The sequence below is a fragment of the Aplysia californica genome, unplaced genomic scaffold (assembly GCF_000002075.1).
Source record: "Aplysia californica isolate F4 #8 unplaced genomic scaffold, AplCal3.0 scaffold00878, whole genome shotgun sequence".
Lineage (NCBI taxonomy): Eukaryota > Metazoa > Mollusca > Gastropoda > Aplysiida > Aplysiidae > Aplysia > Aplysia californica.
Genome location: NW_004798148.1, coordinates 32,073 through 33,932, shown reverse-complemented (window position 1 = coordinate 33,932; position 1,860 = coordinate 32,073). Strand labels below are relative to the sequence as shown.

General features: G+C 40.4%; 1 protein-coding gene across 1 annotated transcript in view; it reads left to right on the top strand.

The window, feature by feature from the left end:
• The window catches only part of LOC118478721 (myelin transcription factor 1-like), a 3,413-nt gene extending 1,731 nt beyond the window's left edge, over nucleotides 1-1,682 (top strand). The window contains exons 2-3 of the mRNA XM_035972862.1: nucleotides 1-71; nucleotides 1,666-1,682. Of these exons, the coding sequence (XP_035828755.1) occupies nucleotides 1-71; nucleotides 1,666-1,682 (88 nt within the window). The remainder of the gene's footprint in view (nucleotides 72-1,665) is intronic.
• Nucleotides 1,683-1,860: the final 178 nt, after the last annotated feature.

Below are 1,860 nucleotides of genomic sequence, written 5' to 3'. Positions count from 1 at the left end.
GGAGGGGGAGGAGGAAGAGGAGCTGGAGGAGGAGAAGGAGGAATGCGACGACCACGACGACAACGACAATGGCGCAGAAGAAGAAGAAGAAAAAGAAGAAGAAGAAGAAGAAGAAGAAGAAGAAGAAGAAGAAGAAGAAGAAGAAGAAGAAGAAGAAGAAGAAGAAGAAGAAGAAGAAGAAGAAGAAGAAGAAGAAGAAGAAGAAGAAGAAGAAGAAGAAGAAGAAGAAGAAGAAGAAGAAGAAGAAGAAGAAGAAGTCGTTGAGGAGATTGGACGCAGTGGCGAAGGAGCCGACAAGGGCAACATCGACGATGGCTACTATCACACTATCCTCTCCTTCGTTGACGACGACGATGAAGACAACGATGGCGTAGACAAAGATATTGAAAACTGCTCCACCGTCCATTTCCACGACCACTTCGGAAACATGTATGTAATAATAGGCGGAGAGCTAGATTTGATCTCCAAGCGGCGATTCGCCAGAAAGTTTCAAATTTCTACCACCCTCTATTGCTGTGACGAACTGAAAGCCATCTGCCAAGGAGCGTCTAGCGTGAAGATTACGCCGTTTTCTATTGCCATTTCGGAGAATGCACGTGCAGCGAACAAGAGGGCTGCTCACCGCTACGTCGCGCTATGTACATCTGTCTACATGGACAGTGAGACAGTTCTGAGATTTGCTCTTGGCGATTATGGTGTTTGTAGTAGTAGTAGTAGGAGTAGGAGTAGGAGTAGTAGTAGTAGTAGTGCTGTCTCCATGTCTGCTGGAGAATTTGAGAGGTATCTTAGACTGTCAGGGTTCGAGGTTTGGTACATGCCTTGATCAGAGAAACACGATTGCAGATCTAGAGAGATCTTGAAAGGGGGGGGGGGGGTGTTGGGCAATTTTAAAACTTTATAGATAAGATAAGGTCAGATAAGAATATAAGATGTATCTGATAGAGTTTGTTCTTCGATGCCTATGCGCAGCAGCAGACAGAAAAAGGACACTTCGTCATCATCATCATATTGGTGGAGACTGTAGTAGAATTTCAAAATGTTTAAAATATTGGAAATGTTCAACGTTTCTCTGCTGAGGGTTTCGTCAGGAACATGTAAAAAATAATGATGACGATGATGATGATGATGAGTCGCTTCTGAAGAAGCCCAAGAGGCAAAACGTTGAGCTGTGTCTATTAAACACATTTTAAACATTTTATATTGTTGTGTTATTTTGTCTGAAATTCAAACAAGACTCTCCCTCCTACTCTGCTTTCCAAACAATGATGATGATGATGATGATGATGATGATGATGATGATGATGATGATGATGATGACATCATCATCATCATTTTCATCATCAGTGGGGGTGCCAGTGGGCGAATGGTTAGTGAGTCCAGACTCACAAATAATGTCAAGCAAGTGTCTTTGACACGGGGTATAGTTAGATGGGTGGCACTGGGGTGTGTCCTTGAGAAAGATACGACAACCCTTGCTTAAAAACAACATGCTTTGCTCAATAGAAACCAGCAATGACATGTTTTTTTTTACATTGTCTAAATTGGTTGGTGTAGCATTGCTTTTTTGGTATTCTTTTTATATATATATGTGTATGATAGTGTGTTAAAATTTATGTTTATATAGACCTATGTATGTTTGCCTTCGTAGTTTAAATTTCCCCACAGGGATCAATAAAGTGTAATCTACATACGTAACTGTAATGTGTTTTAATTGTATTTTAATTTCTTGTTCTTGTTCTTGTTCTTGTTCTTGTTCTTGTTCTTGTTCTTGTTCTTGTTCTTGTTCTTCTTCTTGTTCTTGTTCTTGTTCTTCTTCTTCTTCTTCTTCTTCTTCTTCTTCTTCTTCTTCTTCTTCTTCTT